The 26765-nt window shown below is 41.2% G+C and overlaps 1 protein-coding gene across 1 annotated transcript in view; it reads right to left on the bottom strand.

The window, feature by feature from the left end:
* LOC101030681 (titin) overlaps nt 1-26765 on the bottom strand; it is a 271305-nt gene that overhangs the window by 23597 nt on the left and 220943 nt on the right. Inside the window, 13 exon segments of the mRNA XM_074399411.1 lie at nt 43-342; nt 459-746; nt 1416-1709; nt 2064-3830; nt 3936-4241; nt 4345-4647; nt 4874-5173; nt 5286-5573; nt 7173-7469; nt 7585-7887; nt 7981-8568; nt 8673-8969; nt 9641-26746. Coding sequence (XP_074255512.1) covers nt 43-342; nt 459-746; nt 1416-1709; nt 2064-3830; nt 3936-4241; nt 4345-4647; nt 4874-5173; nt 5286-5573; nt 7173-7469; nt 7585-7887; nt 7981-8568; nt 8673-8969; nt 9641-26746 — 22437 coding nt within the window.

Genomic DNA, 26765 nt, shown 5'->3' with positions numbered 1-26765 from the left:
AATCTTTTGACATAGTACCACTTAGTAAAAATGCAAACTTACTGTATTGTATTTGAGCAACCACTGGATCAGAATCGAGTGGCCTACCAACACCAAACTTGTTAACTGCAGAAACACGGAATTGGTATTCATTGCCATTTATTAGTTTAATGGCAGTGTAACTTTGGGCTTCACATTTATCCTCAATTAGTGCCCAAGCGAGTCTGCTGGTTTCCCGTTTTTCGATGATGTAGTGTGTTATGGGAGCACAACCATCATTGAGTGGAGCATCCCACCACAGAGTCATCTTCTCCCCAGTAATATTGGTGAATCTTATTGGCCCAACTACTTTTCCTGGTGTATCTATAAGAAAAAGTTTCTAGAGTTAGTTTCTCTTTCCTTGTCCATTAAAATACAACTAGGCATGTCTCTAGTCCAGGTTTATAAATTGTCACATTAAGAAGCTATTTTAAGAGTACCTTGTACTTTCACTTTAATTTCTGCTTTTGCAGAACCAGATGCATTTTTGGCTTCCACTGTATATATACCACGATGGTCCCGAGTTGCATCTCTAACAAATAGGCTTGTGGATCCAAGGACATCGGTTATTTCCATATTCATCCTCTTTTCAATTTCCACTCCATCTTTGAACCAAGTTACTCGAGGCACTGGTCGTCCTTGTACCAAAGCTTTAATTCTAAGGCTCTCTCCGGATTTAATAATGAGACCATCAAAGTACTCAGGGCCAAACTCTACTATTGGTGGAACTACAAAAGAAAGAGAAAGCCTATGTATTAGTTTGGCTTAATAAAGATGTACATAAACATATATTTTTCATTAGTGATTTGTACTGTGCTACCAAAGTCTCTTTTGAAAGTAGGATTGATAATTGAGAATTTGGACCCTGGGGTTAAATATTTGCCCATTATTATTTCCCTTGTAATGCTTGTCATGTTTTTAATTTTGCACTGCTGTTTGTAAGAAAAGAAGTGAAACATTTACAGATCATTTATTTCCTAATACTGCTGTACAGTCAAACAAGTTCTTTTAAGAGGCCATCAGCTGCATTCAAGTAAGGGGATGATTGTGTTGTTGGATATATGTTGTATTTTACTAACTTCAGTAAGGATGAACAGTTATTCCTGAGGACCTTTTTCTTCATTTACTATAAGTGGCAAAAATTACAAAGCTAAAAACTCATTCTCACTTGCTGCATATTCTTTATACAGGAATGGAGTGAAATAATAGACATGACAAAAAGGATTGATGCCAATTACTTTTTTTCTTTTCCCTTGAAAGGTAGAAAGACATAATTGATCCACTTAGCAACCAAAGATAATTTGTTTCTGTTCCCATTTAACAGGCCAAGGGTCAAACGTGTTTTTTAAAAATGTAAATGCTCTTAGTCTCATTGGAAATAAGTTGTAAATGCTTACCATTTTCATCTCTTGTCATGATAATACCAGAAGACTGTGAAGGTGGGCTTATAGTTCCAACAGCATTTCTCGCAATTATTCTGAACTCATAGCGATCCCCAGGACTGAGTCCTGTAACTGTGTACTGACATTCACTAACGTCAGTGAAGTTGCATCTCACCCAGCGTTCATTTCCTTGCCGTTTCTCAATGCTATAGGCCACAATCTTACTGCCTCCATCACGCAATGGTGGGTTCCATTTAAGTGTGATGGTTTCCCGGGTGACATCAATGTAGTCAGGAGTGCCAGGTGGGTCTACAAAATTAAAAGGAAGGTAAATGCATCATTACATTTGTAACCAGGTCTTATCCATGGAAGAGAAATAAAATTTTTCAGTAATTTTAATAAATAAATTTTTAATAATTATTTATTCAATCTCCCAAACTCATTTTGGTCATTAATTTCAACTTTTCATTTCATATTCTTTAAAATGAACTTCAAATTAGTTTATTAGATTGATTTAAAATCATTCCTCTTGTTTTACATGACTACTTCTCTAGTGACAAGAAGATATGTAAGATGATGCAGAGAAGAAAAGCAGTATTTGATATATTTGTTTCTAATATATTCAATTACTAAACTAAATGTATTTGAATAATAATCACTTACCTACTGGAGAAACAGCTAAGGTAAATTTGCTTGGGTCACTAGGTGAACTTAGGCCAGCAGAATTTTCAGCATATACACGGAATTGGTAATCCAGACCTTCTATCAGTCCAGTAGCTCTATATTCTCTTCCAGAGATTGGTGATGTATTAACTTTTTGCCAGAGGATGCTATTTCTTTCTTTCTTTTCAACGTGGAATCCAGTAACTTCTGAACCACCATCATAAACTGGAGCATCCCAAGTTAGTGACATGCCATCAGAAGTTATATTGTATATAACTGGCTTTCCTGGGGGACCAGGAATCCTGAACTGGTGTTTTGCCACAATAATGCTTGAGACAAGTGGTTGGCTGACTCCGTATCTGTTTTCTGCCCTCACTCTAAACTGGTATTCAGCGTCTTTGACTAGATTAGGAACTTTGAAAGTCGTCCTGGCAACACTTGAACACACCATCTTCCAATTCGTTTGTGAAGTTTCCCGCTTCTCAATGCTGTAACAAGTAATTTCTCCTCCTCCATCATCTTCAGGTACATCCCATGACAGGATGACACTATCAGCCTTGATTTCATCAAATCGAATGGGTCCTCTGGGCTTTGATGGTGGACCAAGGGTAATGACTGTAATGGGGACTACAGTTCTACACACTGCATTATCAAGAATAACAGTGTATTTCCCTCCATGCTCCTTTTTGGCATTCTTAATACTCAAAGTAATTTTGTTTTCGGTTTTGCTGAAACGAACAAATTCACTTTCTTTCAGTGGCAAGCCATCTTTCAGCCAACTGATGGATGGTTTGGGTTTTCCTTTATAAGGTAATTCAAGGTGCACATTGTGCCCAATTCTCACAGTGACTTGTGCCCCAGGGATTTCTGACAGGTCAACTTCGGGTGTAATGACAAGTTCTTTCACTGTAATTGGCCCAATAGTGACAGGATCACTCAGTCCTTTCTCATTTTTGGCAAACACTCTGAACTCCAGGACTGACTGCTCCTTAAGTTGGCTAACCTCAATTTCACATGTCTTACTTATGCCAGCATGGGACCATGTCTGTTCACCTTTTCCTTTCCTTTCTATAACATAGTCTGTGATGACGCTACCACCATCAAAGTCAGGTTTGGTCCAGCTGAGGATGACAGATGTCTTTGTTGAGTCTTTCATGGAGAGATCACGTATAGGAGCTGGTACTTCAGCAGCCTTCACTGGCTCTGTAGTGTCACAGGGTTCCCCAATTCCAATTTCATTTTCTGCAAGAACTCTGAAGAAGAATGGAGTCTTATCTGACAAATCTGTTAGCTTGAAGGTTGTGCTGGAACATTTGTGTGACACGACAGACCATGTTCTCTTGGTAGCATCTCTCTTTTCAATGACATAATTAATTATTGGAGACCCTCCATCAATGAGAGGAGGATCCCAGAACAAAGTGACTGTGCCTTGAGAAACATGTTTAACCTGTAGTTTCTGGCAGGCAGCTGGTGTATCAAGTACTTTAACACTCACAGTTGAAGACTTAGGTTCACCAACTCCATTTTCTATTGTGAGAATATATTTTCCTGTATCATTGCGAGTAACTTGAGGAATGGTGAGTAACGAAGATGAATCGGTGTTTTCAATGCTGTATCTGGCATCACTGCCAAGATTCTTCTCATCTTTTCTCCATATGACAGTAGGTGGAGGTCTGCCTTTAAAGGGAATCAACACTTGTACGTCTTCACCAGCTTTGGCAATAACAGAAGTTCTGAGAGCCACATCCAGATCAATCTCTGGTGCCTCTGTAGACATAAAATGGATATATATGGTAAATTTTAAAAGCAAAACACAAGTGATTTCCTGGAAGTATGCTTATAAGAAACATAATCACACCAGTAGGTACATACCAAGTATATCTTTAGCTTGTACAGGTTCAGTCATTTCTATAGGTTCTCCTTGTCCAGCACAGTTTATAGCAGATACCCGGAAGTAGTAATTGACTCCAGGTTTCAGGTTGGATACCACATATTCTGTAGTTCTGACCTCTCCTTTGGTAGAGACAACAGTCCATTCCTCTTCCTCTCCTTGTCTCATCTCGACAACATAACCAGTAACAGCACTGCCCCCGTCATAGACAGGCTTACTCCAGCCAAGGGTGATGGATGACTTGGTTGAATCTGCGATTCTTATCTTAGCAGGTGGACCTGGAGGATCTGGAATGGCCATTCACAATAAAATAATACAATCACTTACAATTCAGTCACACAGGTGAATTAAGAAGACAGAGGTGAAGATGCTGCAGGTATGAGCACTTACCAATAGGATCAGCAGCTTTGTAGAATTCAGATGGTTCGGAGAATGGACCCTGTCCAGCAGCGTTCACAGCACAGACTCTGTATTGATAGTCACTGTTTTCTGTGAGTCCTGTTACTTTCTGTCTGGTGTCACGGATAGTCTCTTTTAGTACTTTAAACCATGCTAGACTCTTCTTATCTCGTTTTTCAAGGAAATAGCCACTTATATCACTACCACCATCTGCAATTGGCCTGCTCCAGACAACAGTCATCGAATTCTTGGTAATCTTTGTCACTTCTGGTATGCCTGGTGGCCCAGGTGTAACTATTTAGAAAGGAAAGGAAAATGAGGTACAAGGATCAACATTACTGATAAATTATATCTATGATGTTCACATTCCATCCAGGAATACTAGTTTTAGTTTTTATATTTTTCACCTTGTGAAAAGGATGGTAATGAGACAGGTATTATTAAAAAAGCATATGCACAGGTTAGCAAAGTTTATTTTTAAATTTTTAAATTTCAGTTTTCTAATAAAATCATGTCTCACCAAATGCATTCTTGGCTACAACAGAATCAGATTCCAGTGGTTCACCAATTCCATATTTGTTCACGGCTCGGACCCGGAAGATGTATTCATTTCCTTTGATAATTTTGGTGGTTGTAATGATGCACTCTTCCAAATTTTCGGACACCATGGACCATACAACGCGGCTTGTCTCACGCTTTTCCACAATGTAGTGAGTGATTTTTGCACCACCATCATCAGCTGGAGGCCGCCAGAGAAGGGTGATCTTTTCAGCAGTTACAGTCTTAAATTCAATTGGTCCACCAGGTGGGCCTGGTTTGTCTATTAATGAAAGAACAAAACACTATATTAGTACTTCTCTAAAGCCTACTTATTAAAAATTACTAAGCTTTAGGCAAATGTAACATGACAATGATCTGTATTCAGCACCTACCAAGGATCTGTACTCTGATGGTGGCTGAGGCTGAGCCCATGGCATTCCGTAGTTTTAATTCATAGCATCCACTATTAAGGCGATCGGCATCTTTGATGAGTATAGATGCAAGGTCAGTAGTATTTTCGACACACACCAGTGCATTGGTTTGTAATTCTTTATCATCTTTATACCATTCTATTGTAGGCGCAGGTTTGCCAGAAATGCCAGCTCTGAGCTTCACAGATGTACCTGCTCTGTATTTGACAACTTCTGTATATTCCAGAGGCAAATCAATTACAGGACCACCTGCAAGAAAAACAGTTGAGAAATATTTAAAATATTATAAGGATTAAAAAAAATAGTTGCATCAACCTTAAAGTAAGGTATTTGGCCCTTATTAAATTATACACATACATGGTCATTCTAATTCTATGCAATTATTATTTTAAAAATTAAAAATTTATAGGCCACTCTGCTTTCTCAGATGGGGTAGAACGACTGAGTTGTGCAGGGCCTTAAGCACCCTTTACATGTGTTTTAAAGTCCATTAGTTGCTTTATTCCAGAGATGAAATGGGATATGGTAGTGAGAACATCTTGGAAGACGCTGTTATACATTTTCTTTCACTTTATCTTCTCTTTCCATTTCCTCTAACCACCTCCTATTCTTTTTCTTTTCCCTTCCCGGTTCACTGATATCCAAGTGTGGACAGTTCACATCAAACCCTTAAAGTCTGAATTCTCTACCCACAGAACTACATACTCAATGGGCAGTTTTCTGCTAGGCTGTTTGGAACTATCAAGAAACAGAACTAAATCTGACTTGCTTCACGCTCTCATAAACACTAATTCAGTGTCCACAAAGCCTGATTCATAAATAAAGAACAGCTCTGAAATTATCAGCATGAAGATGGGAGTAGATACTTTTGCCTAGACACTATAGTGGCTCAGCTTTCTCTTAGCAAACAGAGATCTTTCAGGAAACATGTCACAGGATACCTGACTCTCATGACATTTTAATTTTCAAAACATTGTTGAGTTGAATCTGCTACTTATTTTCCAGAATGGTGAAGAATATGCATTGTGGTATAACCATGTTAGAGAAGGCTCTGAAGTCTGAATTTCCACTCCATCCCTAATGGGGAAGTTGCAAAAGCACCCTCAGCTTCAGTTTGCCTTCTATAAGATGGGCTAATATGGGGGTTGTGAGAACTAAGGGGAAGAATTCTTGAAAATTACTCAATAAATGTTAGCTGCTGCTAATACTGTCATCATCAAAGTGTCTATTTAGACCAGGTACAGTGGCTCATACCTGTAATCCCAACATTTTGGGAGGCCGAGGCAGGTGAATCACCTGAAGTCAGGAGGTTGAGACCAGCCTGGCCAATGTGGTAAAACCCCGTCTCTGCTAAAAATACAAAAAATTAGCTGGGAATGGTGGCACATGCCTTTAATCCCAGCTACTCAGGTAGCTGAGGCATGAGAATCGTCTGAGCCCAGAAGGTGGAGGTTGCAGTGAGCCGAGACTGCACCACTGCACTCCAGCCTGGGTGACAGAGTGACTGACTCAACAAACAAACAAACAAGTCTATATTTAGTCTGTCACCTATTTAAGAGCAATATTTTCTAGGAACTCAAACATGGTTTGAATTATTGACTCTGATAATTTAAAATAGAACGAAAGCGCCAACTCATGCAATCAAAGAATCATAAAAGATTGAAGCTAGAAAGGACCATTGATATCCTGAGTTCTAAATCTCTCTTTACAGTCAAGTTACAAGGGCTGGAAAGGTATTTAATGAATTCTTTTCAGACTCCCAGCTAGTTAATAATTTCTTCCAGGAAAAGGCAAGGGAAAATACTGAGTTAAACAGCTGTTGAGACTCAAAGTGCTAAACATGCTTACCATAAGAATCGATGCAAGTAACGGGCCCTACAACCTCTGATGGATTGCTAATGGAGCCAACAGCATTCCTAGCAAAGACACGGAATTCATACTGGGAATTCTGAGTTAAGCCAGAAATAGTGAATTGAGTTTCAATAACATTGGTGAAGCTGGCCTTGGTCCATCTGCCATCTGGAAGTTCACGTCTCTCAACAATGTAGCCTGTAATCTTGCTACCTCCATCAAAAGCTGGTTGTTGCCATGAAAGGCTGACAGAGTTCTTTGAAATATCAGTGATACGAACATTTCTTGGGGGTTCTGTGGTAATAAGAGAAGCAGATTAGTGGCACTTAAGTCATTACTATTTTGCTTTGCAGAAGTAATATTTGCATTTTTTGTTATCAGAACTTCCCTTCCCATGACAAATACGTACCACAGGCATCAATTGCCAAGACTTGTTCAGAAGGATGGCTGGGTTTTCCAACTCCAGCAGCATTTTCTGCATATACCCTGAATTCATAAATAAGCCCAGCACTGATTGTTGTGACTTTGAAGTGAGTTGTGCGGATGACCAGTTTGTTGGCCTTTTGCCATAAAATACTGTTTCTGTCTTTCATTTCTAGGTGATAGCCTATGATTGCACTGCCTCCATTAGACACTGGTTCATGCCAGCCCACAGTGATGCTTTCTCGAGTAACATTAGTGACCCATGGTGTAGACGGTGGTCCAGGTGTTGCTGCAAAAGAGAGAAATCCCATAGATTAGTACAGACATTTAATACATTTATGGTAAACGAAAACCTGGATCTTTGAAAAGTTGGACAACTTACTGTATGGCAGTTTGACAATTACACACGCTGAATCTATGTGATCACTGATGCCAAAGCGGTTTTCTGCCTTGATGCGGAATTGGTATTCTTCTCCTGTGGTCAGTTTCATGACTTTAATCGTGGTTCTTGCAACTGTTGCGGACACTTCAGTCCATACTGCAGTACTTGTTTCTCTTTTGAGTAGGATGTAGTTGGTAACTTGACTTCCACCATCATACTTAGGTGGCTCCCACTTGAGAGTCACACTTTCTTCAGTTATATCACTAATAACAACAGGGCCAGTTGGAGGACCAGGCCTGTCCAGCACAACAATGTTAATGAAAGCTTTGGTTGTTCCACTGGAGTTGGCAGCAGTGATCTCATATCTTCCAGCATCAGCTGTAACACTTTCTTTGAGATGGATGGTCAGGTTCTCAGCGGTAACTTCAGTATTAAATCTCATAGTTGCCTTTAGGGGGACACCGTCTCTTGATAAGGTCACCTTGGGAAGTGGTTTTCCAGAGATTGGAATGTCAACTTTAAGGTTTGAACCAGCCCTAACATATACGGTATGACTTGGGAAATTCTTCATATCAATTTCAGGTGGTTCTGAAAAATGAGTATAGAAAGTGAAGGTGAAAAGGGTTTCTGAAAATTAACATAAAATCACACAAATAATTTAAAATTTTGCTCCTACATAAAATTAGACATACCTATTTGCTCCTTAATAAGAACAGGAAGCAGAAGCTCTCTTGGGTCACTCAGGCCAGCTTGATTTTCAGCAAACACCCGGAAAAAGTATTCAGAATTCTCCCTCAGACCAGAAACAATGTGATGGGTTGACTTTGCCACTGCACATTTAACCCAGTTTTTCTGTCCTTTTTCTAGTGCCTCAACAACATAGTGTACAATTCTGCTTCCGCCATCATGTTCAGGCTTCAGCCAGGACAGAGAAACACTGTCTTTGGATATACTTGTTACTCCAAGTTTTTCAGGTGGGCTTGGTTTTTCTAAGAAAACAAAGCATCAAAAGAAAGTGAATAATTATTACAACATTTTTTTCTATGTGCATTCTTCATGTATTGTCAAAAGAAAACTTTTAAATGAAGGCCATATTTTTTACTTTGATTTGAGTCTTCCTTCCTTTTTACATAACCAGTTTTGCTTTAGAGCCAACCAAGGCTCCCACAAGTTATGTCATTATATGCTATAGCATTCAAATCCAAATTAAGAGTCAAATGACCAGATTAAATGACAAAATTTACTTCAAATTCATTGTGGGTGTAAAAAAGAGGAACAAGATGAACAATGTTTTAAAAAACTTTATGATACAATTTCTGTACACACACCCACATACACACATACGACATGTGCATCATACACACATACTATACATATATGTGTGTATACATAAAAATGTATACTTACATATGTATGCAGTTATATTTAATTATACTTAAATCCAACATATCCAATTTTAGCTATGTAAATTCATTTTTTTAAATCAATGAAAGACTTTCTCCACTAGAGATTCCACTTTGTGCTGTAGTATGAATAGTTTGGGGTGTGAAGGGTGTTAACCAAAAGGGTTTAAGATGAAATAACAACTAATTAGAATGATTCACACTATTCTGAAAAAATTAACATGGATATGTGGAATTTCCTTGTTCTTAAAACGTACCTGTTATTTTTACTCCTTCCTTTGTTTCAGCTGGTATACCAACACCAAACTCATTTTCTCCAGAGACTCTGAAGTAGTAAATAGCTCCTTCTTGTAAATTGGTAACTTTGTAGGAGAGGCGGTTACAGTTGTTGGTCACAGAGACCCATGCTTTCTTGCTGGCCTCACGTTTTTCTATGTGGTAATTCTTCACTGGTGCTCCACCATCATTTTCAGGAACATCCCAGGATAACACTGCAGACTCTTTGGTTACATCTTGCACAGTAATGTTGGTTGGAGGACCCGGGGAATCTAAAACTTTGACAACTAAGGTCAGTGAAGCAGCACTCAAAACATTCTGAATCGTTAATGTGTATTTTCCAGAGTCATTTCTGTTGGCATTTTCAATGGTCAGTGATGTACGAGAGTCTGTGGTATCAATATAAGCTCTAGTGCGGAGGTCAGTGTCTGGCTTACTCCATAAGACATTGGGTACTGGTCTTCCTCGGAAAGGCACAGTCATGGTAAATGAGGCACCAGCCTTGACAATCAAAGTCTTCCTCATTTCACTGTCAATATCAAATACAGGTTCTTCTTCTCTTTCCTTTGCTATCTGAGGGTCGGAGCTATCACTGGGGTCACTAGCACCCACCTTATTGACAGATTTTACTCTGAAAACATATTCAGCTCCTGTTGTTAGTCCTCCTATGGTATATTCTGTGCCTCGTAAGCTCTGAATGGCAGTTTTCCAGTCAGTGTCATCAGATTTCTTGTATTCTACAGTGTATCCAGTTATTGGGGCCCCACCATCAAAGAGAGGCTTAACCCAGCTGATAGTTATAGTTGTCTTGCCTGAGTCTACAATTTTGGGTTTGGATGGAGGAGATGGTAGGAACACTGGATCTTCTGCCCGAATTAAGGGAGAGGTTTCACTTGGAAGACTCAGGCCAGCAGCATTTTCTGCATAAACGCGATATTCATATTCGCATCCTTCCCGAAGTCCTGTTGATTTCACTCTCAGATCATAAACTGGTTTTTTGTTTACACGCACCCATCTTAGGCTATTTTTCTCTCGCCTTTCAATTATATATCCAGATATTTCACTGCCTCCATCACTCTCGGGTCTGGACCAACAAAGTGTCATGGATTCTTTGGTCACAGAAGTAATTTCCAAAGATGTGGGTGGACTTGGAACTGTAAATGGATCTAGTGCCTTTACAGCTACACTTTCTAGGGGCTCACCAACACCATATTTATTAACACCAGTTACTCTAAATATATATTCATTGCCTTTGAGTAACTTGGTTACTTTACAGGATGTTGTCCGTAACTCTCCTTCACATATTGTCCATGCAAGGTGGCTTGTTTCACGTTTTTCTACAATGTAATAGTCGATATCTGCGCCACCGTCTTCTTGGGGACGTCCCCAGGAAAGAGAGCATTTCTCAGCAGTGAGGCCATTTATTTCAAGTGGTCCTGCTGGTGGGCCAGGCTTATCAAGTACCTTGCAATTAACTGCCACAGACCGAGTGCCAGCAACATTCTTCAGTGTTAGTACATATTGTCCAGTGTCTCGTCTTACACAGTCTTTAACTGTTAACAAAGTATGATTGTCTGTTGAGATAATTTCTGTTCTTGCTCTTTCTTCAATTTCTACACCATCCTTGGCCCAGGAAATTACTGGCAGAGGTCGCCCTGCAATGTCTGCATTTATCTTAAGGATCTCGCCAGCTTTGACAACAATAACGCCTTGGAACTTGACATCCATCATAATTCTTGGAGCCTCAACATCATCTTTAACTGTAATAGGCCCAGTGGATTCAGATGGCTCACTAACTGAGTCGGCAGCATTCCTTGCAAAAACCCGGAATTCATAACGCTGATCTTCAGTAAGTTCAGTTACTTCAAAGTATGTTTCTTGTATATTAGTATAATTGCACTTCAGCCACCGGCCATCTGGTAATTCTCTGCGTTCAACAATGTATCCTGTGATCTTAGCTCCACCATCATAATGTGGTTTAGACCATTTAAGTGACACTGATTTTCTTGTGATATTTGTGACTTCAGGTTGTCCAGGAGGGTCACAAGGATCTCTTGCAGGGACTGGTTCACAAGATTTACTGCATTTACCAATTCCAGCAATATTCTCAGCATAAACACGATACTCATACATCAGTCCTTCATCAAGGCTGGAGACTTTCATTTGAGTATCAGGAATGAGGATTTTATTTGCTTTTGACCAAAGAATGCTGCTTCTTTCTTTATACTCAAGGTGATAGCCAATTACTCGACTTCCTCCATCATTAACTGGCACTTGCCAGGTTACAAGCATGGAAGATTTTGTGGCATGCACAACTTTAGGAGTACCAGGAGGACCCGGAGGACTGAATGGATACTCTGCAACAACAGCTGAAGATTCACTGTAGGAGCTCTTTCCATAGCGATTTTCTGCACAAACACGGAACTGATACTCACTTCCTGTTGTCAGGCGAACTATTTTAATGGATGTTCTTGCAACTGCTTGTGAAACTATGTGCCATGTTGTAGAGGTGGTTTCTCTCTTTTCAACGATGTAATTGCTAATTTGGCAGCCACCATCATATTCTGGAGGATTCCAAGAAATGGTTACGCTATCACAACTAACCTCATCAATACATATAGGACCTGGAGGTCCTGGTCTGTCAAGGACAATTATAGTAATAGGAACTGTTATGGATCCAGCACTGTTTGAAACACATAATTCATAAGTTCCAACATCTTCCCTTGAAGCTTCCTTAATAGACAGTGATGTTACAGTCTTTGAAGAAGAAACATTGACTCTAGTTGTCTCTTTAAGAGTCTGGCCATCTTTTTTCCAGGTCACAGTAGCTTGAGGTCTTCCTTTGAATGGCACATCAATCTTAAGTTGGTCTCTAGCCTTTACATTGAAAGTATTGAAAGGAAGCTCAACTGAAGGCTTTATTTCAATATCCCTTGCAATTACTGGCACTCCAAGTTGTCTCGGATCACTTCTTCCCTTTTCATTAACTGCAGCTACCCTGAAGACATACTCTTCGCCTGCAGTTAAGCCAGATATAGTTGCTTCTAGAGTCTTAACTTGTGTGCAAGTGCTCCACTTTTCACTCCCCTTAGTCTGCATTTCAACCACATAACCAGTAATTTTGCTGCCACCATCACTTTCCGGTTTCTCCCACTTAATTGTAGCTGTATTATGGGTCACATCAATAAGAGTTACTCTTCCAGGTGGGAGGGGTGGTTCAGACACTTTAACGGGTTCCATTGTTTCAGCTGGCAAACCAATCCCGTATTCATTGGAAGCCAAGACTCGGAAGTAGTAAGAACATCCTTCTTGTAGATTTTCAATTTTGAAAGTAGTTTTAGTGCAATTGTTTGTACTAGTAGCATAGGCTTTTCTGGTAGTTTCTCGTTTTTCGACAATGTAGTTTGTAATCTTAGCTCCACCATCAATAAGTGGCGGTTCCCAGGACAATGTCACTGAGTCTTTCTTCACTTCTCTTACAGTCAAATTCACAGGGGCACTTGGTGAGTCAAGAACTCTGACATTAACAAAAGCTGTTTTGGAGCCACTATTATTTTCTAATGTCAGATTATATCGACCGCTGTCAAATCTGGTAACATTATCAATCACCAACATTGTAAATGAGCTGGTCACCTCAATCTGTGCCCTATCAGTGAGAATGCCTTCAGCCTTTTCCCATTTAACTTCGGGTTCTGGACGACCTTTGATAGTGACAAATAAGCGTAAAGTAGCACCAGCACGCAGAATGACCACCTTTCTGAGATCAGCATCAAGTTCTATTTCTGGTGGCTCGATTCTCTCCTGAGCAACCACTGAACCAGGTAGAGTTGCAGGTTCACCTACACCTTCAGAATTGATGGCACAAATACGGAAGTTATATTCAGTATTTTCTTTAAGCTTGGTCACTGTAAACTGCTTTCCTTGTAATCCTGTTGGTGGAGTGCAGGTTGTCCATTCATCAGCAGCAGCTTCTTTGACCTCAACGACATAGCCCTTAACAGGTGCACCACCATCATAAATTGGCTTATTCCATGCCAGGGAGACAGAAGATCTGGAAGTGTCTGTCACTTTTGGATTGCTTGGTGGACCTGGTGGATACAAGGCATCACATGCACGGTAGAAAACAGATGGCTCACTAGGTTCTCCCACACCAGCTGCATTTTCAGCAGCAACTCTGAATTCATAGGAATGGCCTTCAGTAAGACCAGTTACCCTGAGCCGGAGATCTGTTAGTGTTTTCTTGTTGCACTTGGTCCATCTAATGCCTTCCTTATCTCGTTTTTCAAGAATGTAGCCTTCAATTTCAGCACCTCCATCGTCTACTGGGCGTGTCCATGTTACTACCATAGAATCTTTGGTGATTGCTGAGACTTCAGGTGTTGAAGGAGGACCTGGTGGCTTATAAGGATTACAGGCTATAACAGGCTCAGATTCCAGGGGCTCCCCAATTCCATATTTATTCACAGCCATGACACAGAAAATGTATTCATTACCAGGAAGAAGTTTAGTAACTTTGTAGTTAAGGGCCTGTACCTCAGTTGAAACCTGGGTCCAAGAGAGTCGGCTTGTCTCCCTCTTTTCAATGATGTAATGTGAAATATTAGCACCACCGTCTTGCAAAGGTGGGTTCCATGCCAGATAACATTTTTCTGCAGTAACTCCCGTAACTTTCAGAGGCCCTTCAGGAGGCCCTGGCCTGTCAAGTACCTTTACAGTGATGGGTATAGACTTTGTACCACCAACATTGCTGAGTTTCAGAATATATTGTCCTCCATCAGTCCGTATACAGTCTTTGACAACAAGAGTTGTTTTCTGAATAGTAGATTTAATTTCCATTCTAGCTGCTGTTTCTTCAAGTTCTTTTCCATCTTTTAACCAAACAACATCAGGTATAGGTTTGCCACGGATGTCAGCTTCAAGAACAAAAGTGTCTCCTGCATGAACAACGATGACATCTTTATATTTTGGATCTAGAGAGGCATTTGGTGCATCAATTTCATCTCTTGCAGTAATGGCACCACTACTTTCAGATGGTTCACTCAAGTTTCCAGCTGCATTCCTTGCAATTACTCTAAATTCATATCTTTGGTCTTCTACAAGTCCACTCACTGTAAATTCAGTTTCTAATACATTGGTAAAGCTGGCTTTCATCCAGCGGCCATCAGGTAGGTCCTTCTTTTCTACAATATAACCTGTTATTTTGCTACCACCATCATAGGCAGGTTTTTTCCATTTCAGTGTGACATTGTTTCTTGTAATAACAATGGCTTCAGGGCGACCAGGTGGGTCACATGGATCACGAGCAACAAAGCATTCTGACACTTTGCTAGGCTTGCCAATGCCAACAATATTTTCGGCAGAAACTTTGAACTCATACTCAAGGCCCTCATCAAGCCCAGTTGTTTTGAATTTGGTATCCTGAATGAGGGTCTTATTTAACTTGACCCATAAAATACTGTTCTTTTCTTTCTGTTCAAGATGGTAGCCAATAATTTTGCTGCCTCCATCATTAACTGGCTCATGCCATTGGACAAGCATCTGATCTTTTGAGATTGATGTCACAAAAGGAGTTCCAGGCGGTCCAGGTTCTTTAAATGGATATTGAACAATAATTGGCTTAGAATCCAGTGGGGCACTTTTTCCATACCGATTTTCAGCAAAAATTCTAAACTGGTACTCCGTGCCTGTTTTCAGTTTGGTTATTTTAATTGTTGTTCTTGCAACTGTTGCTGATACCATGTGCCAAGTTGTAGTGGTTGTATCTCGCTTCTCAACAATGTAGTTGCTTATCTGGCAGCCACCAGTATAGGCAGGAGGTTCCCAAGATATGACTACAAAGTCTGCACTAACTTCATCAAACCGAACTGGGCCAACTGGAGGTCCAGGCTTTTCTAAAACAATAATACTGAGATTTTCTGTTGCTGTGCCTGCACTATTTGTTGCTGTTACAGTGTATTTTCCAAAGTCATCTTTATTACTTTCTTTAATGTGCAAAATAGTTGAGGTAGCTGTTTCTTCAACGTTTACTCTTGTTGTTTGTTTAAGAGGCTCACCATCTTTGACCCAAGAAATTTTAGGTCTTGGTCGGCCTATAACTGGAATTTCTATTTTAAGATCTTCTCCAGCTTGGATACTGTATGTGTTAAATGGTAACTTTAAACTAGGCTGTATAGTCAAGTCCTTGGCTATGACAGGAACACCCAGCACTCTTGGATCGCTTTTTCCTTTCTCGTTATAAGCCTTGACACGGAACTGATATTCTTGTCCAGAACTCAAACCAGTAACAACTGCGTTACAGACTTTGGATTCGGCCACAACACTCCATTTTTCAGTTCCTTTGGGCTGCATTTCAACAACATACCCCAAGACTCTGCTACCACCATCATGTTCAGGCTTCTCCCACATAAGTGATGCACTGGTCTGGGAGACATCAGTGAGTGTAACCTTTCCTGGAGGGGAAGGAGGTTCAGCAGCTTTCACAGCATCAACAGTTTCCACTGGAACACCAACTCCAAATTCATTTTCAGCCATGACTCTGAAGTAATAAATGGCTCCTTCTGTAAGATTTTCCACTTTAAAACTTGTTTTGCTGCATTTACTACTTACATTAGCATAAGCTTTTCTAGTTGACTCACGTTTGTCAATCACATAGTTCTTGACCTTTGCCCCTCCATCAATGATGGGTGGCTCCCATACCAGGAGGACAGAATCTTTTCTCACTTCTTTGACTGCCAAATTCTGTGGTGGTCCTGGAGTGTCAAGAACTTTCACAGTTACAAAAGCAGACTTTGATCCACTGCTGTTTTCCAACTTAAGAATGTATTTTCCAGCATCATTTCTATCACAGTTATCTATTGATAGTTGGGTATAGTTTACTCCCTTTTCAATTTGGACCTTATCTGTGAATTCACCTTCCTCTCGAGACCAAGTGATCTCAGGCGTTGGACGACCTTTGAATGGAATGTGAATTCTGGCAGATCCACCAGCTCTTACAACAATTCCTTTTCTTAATTCGGAATCAAGGTCAAGTTCAGGTGCTTCAAGTTTATCTTCCGGTTTCACAGTACCAGGAACTGATGTAGCCTCGCCTAAACCAACTTTGTTGAGGGCACAGACTCGTATTTTATACTCTTGGTGTTCAGTCAGCTTTGAAATTTCAAATCTAGTGACTCTTAAGCCAGTCTGTGGAGTAACTATTTGCCATTCTTCTTCATCTGCTTTACAGATTTCTACTACATATCCCAGGATCTCACTGCCACCATCGTAGATGGGTTTACCCCAGGCAAGTGTGATTGAATTTTTAGTGGTGTCTGCAATGTGTGCATTGGTGGGTGGGCCAGGTTTGAACACAGGATCACAGGCCTTATAATAAACTGTAGCTGGACTTGGTTCTCCAACTCCAGCAGCATTTTCTGCAGAGACCCTGAATTCATACTCATGATCTTCTGTTAGTCCTGTCACTCTTAGACGCAAATCTGTAATGCGGCGTTTATTACATTTTATCCATCGAATACCACTTCTGTCTCTTTTCTCTACAATGTAACCAATAATCTCACTTCCACCATCACTATCTGGACGGTTCCAACAGACAGTCATGGAGTCTTTGGCAATATTTGTGACTTCCAAGCTTTTTGGTGGTCCAGGAAGCACAAATGGATTTTTCATTAGTACTGGTGCAGATTCCAAAGGCTCTCCAACACCATATTTGTTGACAGCCATTATACGGAAAATATATTCATTACCTTCTAAGAGTTTGGTAATTTTCAGAGAATTGGTCACAACTTCTGAAGCAACAACAGTCCAGGCAAGTCGACTTGTTTCTCGCTTTTCAACAACATAGTGAGAAATGTCACTGCCACCATCTTGAAGTGGTGGAGACCATGTTAAAGAGCATTTTTCAGAAGTGACTCCAGTAACCTGGACTGGCCCTTCTGGAGGTCCTGGTCTATCTAATACTTTTACATTTACTGGGAATGATTTAGAACCTGCAACATTGGAAGCTCTTAAAATATACTGTCCACCATCAATTCTAATCGCATCTTTTATAATAAGTAAAGCCTTGAAATCTGTGTTCTTTATTTCACATCTAGCAGATTCTTCAATTTCCTTATCTCCTCTTAACCACTCAATGGTAGGTAGGGGCTTTCCATGGACATCAGCCTCCAGCCTAAATGTTTCTCCAGCATTTAGCACAATTGTGTCTCTGAATTTTGGATCCATTGAAATTCTTGGGAGTTCAACCTCATCCTTGGCAGTTATTGGTCCAGTACTGTCAGAAGGTTTACTTATTGCACCAGCTGCATTCTTTGCAATGACTCTGAATTCATATCTTTGATCTTCAGTAAGACCTGACACAGTAAATTGAGTTTCAATGACATTTGTAAAGCTGGCTTTCATCCAACGACCATCAGGCAAATCACGTTTCTCTACAATGTAGCCTGTAATCATACTTCCGCCATCATATACAGGTTTGGTCCACTGTAAAGTGATTTCATTTCTTTTAACCATTATTGCTTCTGGGGTTCCTGGTGGGTCACAGGGATCTCTGGCTACATAGCATTCAGAATTCTTGCTTGCTTTGCCTACACCAACAATATTTTCAGCATAAACTCTGAATTCATATTCAATGCCTTCTTCAAGATTCTGTGCTTTGAATTGGGTGTCATGAATAATAGTTTTGTTGACCTTTGTCCACAAAATACTATTTCTTTCTTTTCTCTCCAGGTGGTAACCTATGACTGGGCTTCCACCATTGTTGATTGGTTCATGCCACTGTATGACCATGGAGTCTTTGGAAATGGCTGTGGCAAATGGTGTACCTGGAGGACCTGGTTCTTTGTAGGGATATTGAGCAACAATTGGATCAGACTCTAAGGCAAAGCTTTGTCCATATCTGTTTTCAGCAAATATTCTGAATTGGTATTCTGTGCCAGTTTTCAGTTTGGTCACCTTGAGTGTAGTTCTAGCAACAGTAGCAGAAACAACATCCCATACTGTAGTGGTTGTATCTCTTTTCTGAACAATGTAGTTGGTGATTTGGCAGCCACCTGTATATAATGGAGGGTTCCAAGATAATGTAATACTTTCAGCACTGACATCATCAAATTTAACGGGTCCTTTTGGAGGATCAGGTTTATCTAGAGTTACAATTTCGATGGATGCTGTCTTCTGACCAACAACATTGGCAACTGTGATGCCATATTGTCCACCATCATCCTTATGAGTTTCTTTAATACTGAGTGTGGTGAGATCCAGTGAATCAGTAACATTGATTCTTGTAGTCTGCTTCAGTGGGAGACCATCTTTAGTCCAGGTAATGGTTGGCTTAGGACGTCCAGAAATTGGCACTTCTATTTTCAAATCCTGGCCAACCTGTACACTGTAACTACTGAATGCAGGCTTTACATCTGGTTCAATTACCAGATCTTTGGCAACTATTGGAACTGCAAGGGACCGAGGATCACTTCTCCCCTTTTCATTTACAGCAACAACTCTAAAAAGATATTCTTCCCCTTGAGTTAGGTTGGTAATTACTGCCTCAAGAGACTTTACTCGAGCACACTCTGACCATTTCTCACTGTGCTTAGCTTGCATTTCCACAATATACTGAATGATTTTACTGCCACCATCGTGTTCAGGCTTTGTCCAACTCAGAGAGACACTGTTTCTGGTCACATCATCCACAGTTATTTTTCCAGGAGGTTGTGGTACTTCTGCAACCTTAATTGGATCAGCAGTCTGGGCAGGAAGGCCAATACCATACTCATTCTCAGCTGTGACTCTAAAGTAATAACTGCAACCTTCTTGGAGCTGATCGATTTTCCAAGAATTCTTATGGCAATTAGTTACAACAGCAGCATATGATTTTCTTGTGGCTTCACGTTTCTCAACAATGTAATTTTTTATTTTGGATCCCCCATCCAACAAAGGAGGTTCCCATGTAATGGATACAGAGTCTTTGGTGATTTCTGTGACTTTTAGGTTAACAGGTGGACTTGGTGTGTCCAGAACTCTCACAGTAACAAAGGCAGACTTCGTTCCACTGCTGTTTTCTAATGTAAGCGTATATTTTCCACTATCATATCGGTTAACATTGTCAAGAACAAGAGAGGTGAAACTGCTAGTGACATCAATTATAGCTGCATCTCGGATTTCACCATCCATCTTTCCCCATTTAACTTCTGGCGTAGGACGACCTTTGATAGGAACAAATAACCTTAAGGAGCCACCTGCCCTTATGTTTATGATTTTCCTTAGTTCTAGGTCAAGATCAATGTCTGGTGCTTCCAGTTTTTCTTCAACTATAATAGGTCCAGGGACATCAGCATGTTCTCCAACGCCAGCTTTATTAATAGCACAGATACGGAAGTTGTATTCATGCTTTTCCAACAGCTTCTCTACTTCTATGTTTGTTTTGTTAATTCCAGTTGGTGGAGTACACATTGTCCATTCACCAACACTCACATCACATTTTTCAACAATGTATCCTTGGATTTCACAGCCACCATCATATATTGGTTTGCTCCAAGAAAGGAATACTGAAGATCTGGTAATATCTATGACTTTGGGGTTGTTTGGAGGCCCTGGTTTATAAATAGGATCACAAGCCTTTTGGTAAGCAGAAGGAGGGCTTGGTTCACTAAGTCCAGCAGCATTCTCAGCAGAAACTCTGAACTCATAATTGTGATTTTCTATGAGTCCTGTTACTCTCAGGCGCAACTCTCCAATCAGACGCTTGTGGCATCTTGTCCATCTAATGCCTTCTTTATCCCGTTTCTCAAGAACATATCCAAGAATTTCACTGCCACCATCAGATGCTGGTCTTTCCCATACAACAATCATTGAGTCCTTGGTCACCGTTGTGACTTCTGGAGCTTTTGGTGCATCTGGTACTACAAATGGATTCTTGGCAATTACTGGCTCAGATTCAAGAGGTTCACCAACACCATATTTGTTTACAGCCATAATACGGAAACTATATTCATTGCCTTCAAGAAGCTTAGTAACCTTGCAGCTGAGAGTCTGCACATTGGCATCAACCACAGTCCAAACTAAGCGACTGGTTTCTCTCTTTTCCACAATATAGTTTATGATATCACTCCCACCATCCTGAAGTGGGGGTTTCCAAGCTAGCGTGCATTTTTCTGCTGTAATGCCTGAGATAACAACAGGTCCTTCAGGTGGCCCTGGTCTATCAAGAACTTTGACATTCACAGTAACTGATCTCTCTCCTGCAACATTTTTGGCCTTCAGTATGTAATTTCCACTGTCGACACGTACTGCATCTTTTACACTGAGACTGGTAGCAAAGTCGGTGCTCTTTATTTCTAATCGAGCTGTGTTTGAAAGCTCCTGTTCACCTTTTATCCACTGAATTGTTGGTATTGGCTTGCCATAAATATCTGCATCAACCTTGAATGACTCACCAGCATGAACCACGATTGTGTCTTTGTATTTTGGATCCATACTTATTCGTGGTGGATCTACCTCATCTCTAGCTGTGATTGCTCCTGTGCTTTCTGAAGGCTCACTAAACACTCCTGCGGCATTTCGGGCTATAACCCGGAACTCATATCTGTGATCTTCAACGAGGCCAGTTACTTCAAAATGAGTGTCAATAATATTTGTAAAACTGGCTTTCATCCAACGGCCCTCAGGTAATTCTTTCTTTTCAACAATATAACCAGTAATTTTGCTTCCACCATCATAGGTGGGTTTCTTCCACTGAAGAGTCACAGAGTTCCTTGTGACAATGATTGCTTCTGGCTTTCCTGGTGGATCACATGGGTCACGAGCCACATAGCATTCTGATACTTTACTCGGCTTGCCAATGCCCACGATGTTCTCTGCAGAGACTCTAAATTCATATTCAACACCTTCTTCAAGGCCAGTTGTCTTAAACTTGGTTTGAGGGATAGGTGTTTTATTCAACTTAACCCAGAGGATGCTATTTCTTTCCTTGCGTTCTAGATGATAGCCAGTGACTCTGCTTCCTCCATCACTTACTGGCTCGTTCCATTGTACTTCCATACTGTCTCTGGAGGACAGTGTGACAAGTGGAGTGCCAGGAGGACCAGGAACTTTGAATGGATATTGGGCTACAATAGGGTCTGAATTGAGGTAGGTACTCTTCCCATATCTGTTTTCAGCTGCAATTCTAAACTGATATTCACATCCAGTCTTCAATCGGCAAGCCTTTATTGTTGTCCTTGCAACCGTAGCTGATACAATTTGCCAGGTGGTTGTGGAAGTGTCCCGTTTCTCAACAATGTAATTATTAATAGAACTTCCACCATCATACTTGGGTGGGGCCCAGGAAAGAGTGATACTATCAGCTGTCACTTCATCTATTTTAACTGGTCCAGTTGGAGGCCCTGGTTTGTCAAGAACGATAACACTAAGGGTTTCAGTAGCTTCACCAGCTGAGTTAGTTAGTTTAACCACATAATGGCCAACATCTTCTCGGCAGGCTTCCTTTATTGTCAGTAGTGAATTATTTTCTGTGCTCTCTGCATTTACTCTAGTTGTCTGCTTCAGTGGTACATCATCTTTATGCCAGGTTACAGCTGGTGTAGGGCGGCCAATGAATGGAACATCAACTTTTAGGTCTTCACCTGCCAGTACAGTGAAAGTATTGAACAGGAGTTTGAAGGCTGGTGGAATTACAAGATCTTTGGCAATCACTGGCACGCTCAGTTGTCGAGGATCACTGATGCCCTTTTCATTCTGAGCTGAAACACGGAAAGAGTATTCTTCACCCTGAATTAATCCAGTGATAGTGGCTTCAGTGACCTTGACTGTAGCGCATGTGGCCCATTTGTCACTGCCTTTGCTCTGCATCTCCACAATGTAGCCTAGAATTCGGCTGCCTCCATCATGCTCTGGTTTCTCCCAAGACAGTGACACGCTATTTCTTGTGACATCCATCAAAGTTATTTTTCCTGGAGGAAGAGGGCGTTCTGATGCTTTCACAGATTCTGCGGTTTCAGCAGGCAGCCCAATGCCATATTCATTTTCTGCAAGAACCCTGAAATAGTAGCTACAGCCTTCTTGAAGCTGGTCTACCTTCCAGGAAGTCTTGTGGCAGTTTGTTGCAACAGTTGAATATGCTTTTCTTGTTGATTCCCGCTTTTCAACAATATAGTTCTTGATTTTCGAACCTCCATCAAGGAGAGGTGGGTCCCATGTCAGTGTGACAGATGTCTTAGTGACCTCCTTTACCTTCAGATCCTGTGGAGGGCCTGGCGTATCTAGTACTCTAACATTGACAAATGCAGACTTGCTGCCTGAACTGTTTTCTACAGTTAGTATGTATTTGCCACTGTCAAATCTGTTTACATTTCCAACAATAAGCAATGTGTAAGAGCTTGTGGATTCAATGCTAGCTTTATCTAAAGATTCTCCGTGTTCCCGGGCCCACTTCACCTCAGGTGCAGGCCTTCCTTTGATTGGAACAAAAAGTCTCAGGGTGCAGCAGGCCCTTATAGTAACAAGTTTACGCAGGTCAGCATCCAGTTCAATCTCTGGAGGCAACATTCTGTCTTCAGCCTTTGGAGTTCCAGGAACAAGGGCAGGTTCCCCAAGTCCTTCGGAATTCATGGCATAGATGCGGATCTTATATTCTTGGTTCTCTATGAGGCCAGTGATGGTATAAGAAGTTGCCTTGAGTCCTGCTGGTGGAGTAACAATCTGCCATTCATCTTCCTCTGGCAGGGCAATCTCAACCATATACCCAGTGATTTCTGAACCACCATCATAGATAGGTTTATTCCAAGCGATTGAAATGGACGATCTGCTTGTATCTAGAACACGTGGGTTACCTGGTGGTCCAGGTTTAAACACAGTGTCACAAGCCTTGTAAAATGGACTGGTAGGACTCGGTGCACTAATTCCAGCAGCATTTTCAGCCATAATTCTGAACTCATATTCATGTCCTTCTGTCAGTCCAGACACTTTATATCTTAAATCAGTAACAGTTTTTTTGTTGCATTTAACCCAGCGTTGGCTAGCTTTATCACGCCGTTCCACAATGTAATTGATGATCTCACTTCCACCATCAGAATCAGGATGTCCCCAGCAGACAACCATTGAATCTTTAGTAATAGTTGTCACTTCAGGGTTTTTGGGTGGATCAGGGGGTCCATAAGGATTCACTGCAAGAACAGGCTCTGATTCCAGCGGCTCTCCAACTCCATATTTATTTACAGCCATGACACGGAATATGTATTCATTGCCCTTCAAGAGTTTAGTGACCTTTAGCTTTGTTACTTGGACTTCTGAGGCTACATTTGTCCATGCCAATCTGCTGGTTTCACGTTTCTGTACTATGTAATGATCAATTTTGGCACCTCCATCATCCAGTGGAGGCAACCATGACAGTACACACTTTTCCGAAGTCACTTCAGTTACAGCCAAAGGTCCTTCAGGTGGCCCTGGTCTGTCAAGAACTTTGACATTGAAAATGTGTTTGGCAAAGCCACCAGGATTAGTTGCTGTAAGGGTGTAGGCACCACTATCCCTTCTTGTTGAATCCTTGTTTACCAGATTAGTAGAGAAATCTGCAATTTTTATTTCTAATTTTGCTGTGCCTTCTAGCTCTTTTCCATCTTTGGTCCATTCCATTGTTGGAGGTGGGCGGCCTGAAACATCAGCTTCTAGCCTGAATGCTTCACCTGCTTTTAATATAACTGTGTCCTTAAATTTAACATCCACCTTTATCTTTGGTGCTTCAACGTCATCTCTGCATGTGATAGCATCAGATGGCTCAGATGGTGGACTGATGGCACCCGCAGCATTTTTGGCGATCACACGGAATTCATATGCAGCATCTTCTGTTAGGCCACTGACTGTAAATTCATTCTCCAAAATGTTGCTGAAGTTTGCCTTCAGCCACCGTCCATTAGGAAGGTCTCTCTTTTCAACAATATAACTGGTAATTTTAAAGCCCCCAGTATATTCAGGCTTAGCCCATTTAAGTGTCACTGTGTGTCTCGTAATATTTAGAGGTACTGGTTTTCCAGGTGGGTCAATGGGATCCAGAGCAAACATAGGCTCCGATGGCTTGCTTGGCTTGCTTTTGCCTGCCATATTTTCTGCTATTACCCGGAATTCATAAGCAATACCATCTGTAAGTCCACTCGATTTGAAAATGTTGCCTGGTACTAAAGCTTTGCTCACAGTCTGCCAGAGAATACCATTTCGTTCTTTTCTTTCAACGTGATATCCTAAAATGGGGCTTCCACCATCAGAAAGTGGCTCATGCCAGCTAATTGTCATTGAATCCTTGGTAACTGCAGTTACCTGAGGAGTACCAGGAGGTCCAGGAACCTTAAATGGATAGTTGGCAACTATAGATGCTGATGTGATGCCTGGTCCAACTCCATATCTATTCTGAGCTTTTACACGGAACTGATACTCTAGTCCAGTAGTAAGGCGGGTGGCTTTATAGGTAGTACGTATAACGGTGGTTGCTAACTCAACCCAGGTAGTACTGTCAGTCTGCCGCATTTCCACTACATAGTTGCTTATTGGTACGCCACCATCGTTCTCAGGGGGATCCCAAGAGAAGATTACAAAGTCAGATGAAACTTCATCAAATTTGATTGGTCCAGTAGGTGGCCCTGGGATATCATGGACTTGAATGGTGATAACATCACCAACCTCTCCTACAATGTTCCTTGCTGTTAATGGATAGGGCCCACTATCACTTCTGACACACTCATTTATATTTAAGATGGTTGAAGTTGCTGTGGTTTCAAAATTAACTCTCTGTGTCTGTTTAAGAATTTGGTCTCCTTTTTTCCATGTCACTGTGGGCTTTGGTCGACCAAGCACTGGAATTTCAACTTTGATGTTCTCACCAGCTCTGGCAATGACCAGTTTCTGATAGATGCCACGGAGATCCAGCTCTGGAAGCATTGTCTGCTCCTTGACAATGACAGGTCTGCTTTCTCTAGGGGCACTTCTCCCTGCGCTGTTCACTGCCATCACTTGGAAGGTGTATTCCTCCCCTTCGGTTAGATTCCTCACAACACATTCTAACCCTTTCACGGTTGTGATGTGGGTCCACTGGTCAGAGCCTTTTCTTTGGGCTTCAATCACATAGCCAGTGATCTTGCTGCCACCATCGTGTTTGGGCTTAGGCCATGCCAGGCTTACAGTGCTCTTAGTTATGTCCATGATGTTAAGGCTGTCTGGTGGAGATGGTGCTTCAGAGGCTTTTACAGGCTCTGTAGTTTCTGCTGGCTCACCAATTCCATATTCATTCTCTGCCATCACTCTGAAGAAGTATTCACACCCTTCAGACAAGCCGGTAACTTTATATGTGCATTTATGGCACTTAGTGGTGGCTGTGGAATATGATTTCCGTGTTGCTTCACGTTTCTCTACAATGTAGTTTGTTATACGTGAGCCCCCATCTATCAGAGGGAGGTCCCAGTGCAGGGTGACACTGTCCTTTGTGATGTCTGTAGGCCGCAAGTTGAGGACTGGGCCCGGTGTGTCCAAGACTCTGACGTTCACAAAGCCACTTTTCTTCCCAGCCGGGTTTTCAATAGTCATGACAAATTTACCGGTATCATATCTGTTACATTCTGGGATAATCAGAAGAGTAAATGATTCTGTATTTTCAATGTTGGCTCGGTTTTTCAGGTTGATGTCATCTTTGGTCCATGTCACTTCAGGAGCAGGACGACCTTTAATTGGCACAAATATTCTAATACTGAGTCCTGCTCTAACAACAAGTGTTCTTCGAAGCTCGGCATCTAGTTCAAAATCAGGAGCCATTTCCCGTTCTGCGATTTCAACATCTGGAATTACCGCCGGCTCCCCAACACCTGCATCGTTGATGGCACTGATTCTAAAGTTGTACTTTTCTTTAGTCTGAAGATCAGGAACAACGAACTGAGTGATTCTGAGGGAAGTTCCTGTGGTGTCTTTTATCCAGGTCTCATCTCCTACTTTCTGATGCTCTACGACATAGCCGGTGATTTCAAGTCCACCATCATAATGAGGCTTGCCCCATGCCAAAGAAGCAGATTTCTTAGTAGTATCAGTGACGTGTGGATTTGAAGGTGGTCCTGGAGGATCTGAAAAAGAAACAGAGAC

This window comes from Saimiri boliviensis, chromosome 5, assembly GCF_048565385.1.
Source record: "Saimiri boliviensis isolate mSaiBol1 chromosome 5, mSaiBol1.pri, whole genome shotgun sequence".
Classification (NCBI taxonomy): Eukaryota; Metazoa; Chordata; class Mammalia; order Primates; family Cebidae; genus Saimiri; species Saimiri boliviensis.
This window is presented reverse-complemented; position numbering and strand designations above follow the sequence as displayed.